The sequence below is a fragment of the Montipora foliosa genome, chromosome 9 (assembly GCF_036669935.1).
Source record: "Montipora foliosa isolate CH-2021 chromosome 9, ASM3666993v2, whole genome shotgun sequence".
Taxonomy (NCBI): domain Eukaryota; kingdom Metazoa; phylum Cnidaria; class Anthozoa; order Scleractinia; family Acroporidae; genus Montipora; species Montipora foliosa.
Window position 1 is genome coordinate 19701359 of NC_090877.1, and position 2133 is coordinate 19703491.

Here is a 2133-nt window from a genome sequence, read left to right on the forward strand (position 1 = left end):
AACTAAAGGTGGTTCAGGGTAGAATAATACATTTTCACGAAGTGTAATTTTTCGATAAAACTCGCCATCTTCAGTGTACATTTGCACTGTCAGGCTTCGCCGAGTATCAATATCAACTCCCACGAGAAAGACAAATTCACCCAATGGATGAACAGCCAAACCACATGGCAACTCCTTGAGCCCCCGGCTGACTGTGAACTCGTGCTTTTTTACACCATCCTCGTTGAATACGATGCAGTCAAGTTCGTTCAGCACAAAGATCTGTCCACCAGGTCCGACAGCGATGTCACATGCAACACTTAGTATCCCTCTTCCAAAGCTACGCTCATATCTTCCATTAAGGTCATACACACCGACCACAACTCCTGCTAATGCCAGCACTTTGCCATTAACTACTCTCAGTTTTGTTACCCATTCTTCCCCCAAGTATACATGAAACTTCATGCCCAGCTCAGCTCCGTTGAAAACTTGAACTTCCAGTCTATTCCTACCAATCTGATCTCGAACCAGAACGTAGGTATTGTTGTTCTCATCAGTAGCTACAGCAAGCAACTCTGTTCCAGTGTAACCAGTTTGCCTTACATGTGGATAAAACTTGTAAATAAATTTTCCATTGTTATCAAAAACCTTGACGCTTTTATCATCGTCTACTAAAATAAATTCTCCATCTGCGTTTATTGCAATTCCTTTGGCGTTCTTCAGCTTGTGATCATCTTCGCCGTCCTCGCCAAATGACCATACAATACCTTTATGATCAATGCCAAGTTTTTGTAAAACCTCCGCAACACGTCCATCCCTTTGTGGATCGATTGTCTCATCTTCGATGTCAATAGTGGGATAGTAGCAAATATCTATGTTTTCACCAGTTGCTTGCAGGACATCGTTAATTGCGAGATTCACCTGCCAAACGGCTGCAATAATTTCTCTTCGATCTTCCTTTTTAAATCGACCTCTGATGTTCAGTAGACCTTTCTTCAGCTCCACTTTAAAGTTGTTCTTAACATCTGGCAGAGAGTGGAGTTTCCGAAGACATTGTTCGCACTCCGGTAATGCACCTTTCAGGGCAATCTTCACCGATAAAGATGACAACTCGCTCGCGGCCCCCAGGATTTCTACAGCTGACTTTAGGATTGCCGCCATCACTCGATACCGAATAGCTGTAATGCGGTCAAGCGTACTGAGAGATTCATTGTTGAAGGCTTTGGTTGCTTCTTCACGAGCCATTTTGAATCTTTCTTTTCCTTCAGATAGCGCTCTCCTGGCTTCTCCTATAAATTCCGTCAGCTCCATATTTCTTATTCCGGCAGCGAGAACTATTGAGTCGACAGGAGCGGGTGAAGTAGTCAAGCTCACTGCCTCTTTTAACTGCGCTTCGTCTGTTCTCTGTCTTGCCTTTGTTGCTGCATCAGTCTGTAAGTCCATTGCTTTGTACAGATAACCAACGCCTGTTTCAAATGCGTCTATTGCTGCCAGGAGATCCTTTCTTGATAACGCATCCAGTTTTGACTTGACGTCTTCGATTTCTCGCGCGATTATCTCTCGAATTTTCTGATCAACCACATCGCCATCTTTCAACTTTTCCACTGCCCGATCTCTGGCCTTGTCGACCAAGAAGCCTAAGGTCGCCTTAAGTAACGATGTTATTATCGATGACATGTGTTTTGATAGGAAGAAACGACAGTAAACGGGATTTGTAAACTTCGATAACCGCTTATAAGTGGTTCACCAAGGATTGTATTTTACAGAATAGAGGAATATTGCGCAACGAGCCGCGACTGAGCGGAAGTTCAAATATTCGATAGGCTGGTTGCCATGGGCTGACGTCATTATCCGGCTTAATGTACATCATCGCCTTGACACCTCTTTGATATCATTTTGTACGAACGTTTTGTACTGTGAGGTGGTGGAGCCTGGTTATTTTAAAACTCATTATTTGCCCGGGCAAGTGACTTCAGCCGTATACGAGCGAAAATATGGAAATTTCGTGGAAAATTGGCGTTACCTTCTTTTCCGTCCAAATTTGGTGGGCTGGATGTTTTTTAAAGAAGCCAATCACTGACCAGTTTTCATTGAAATCCATTGAAATGATGTTATTCTGTGATATGCTAAAGTCACTGTGTGGCGTGACCAGAG

At 43.4% G+C, this 2133-nt stretch overlaps 1 protein-coding gene across 1 annotated transcript in view; it reads right to left on the reverse strand.

Annotated features, from left to right (window-relative positions):
• LOC137970762 (uncharacterized) overlaps positions 1 to 1755 on the reverse strand; it is a 2514-nt gene extending 759 nt beyond the window's left edge. Inside the window, exon 1 of the mRNA XM_068817324.1 lies at positions 1 to 1755. This exon is cut by the window's left edge and continues 759 nt beyond it. Coding sequence (XP_068673425.1) covers positions 1 to 1656 — 1656 coding nt within the window. The 5' untranslated portion in view covers positions 1657 to 1755.
• Between the last annotated feature and the right edge of the window lie 378 nt (positions 1756 to 2133).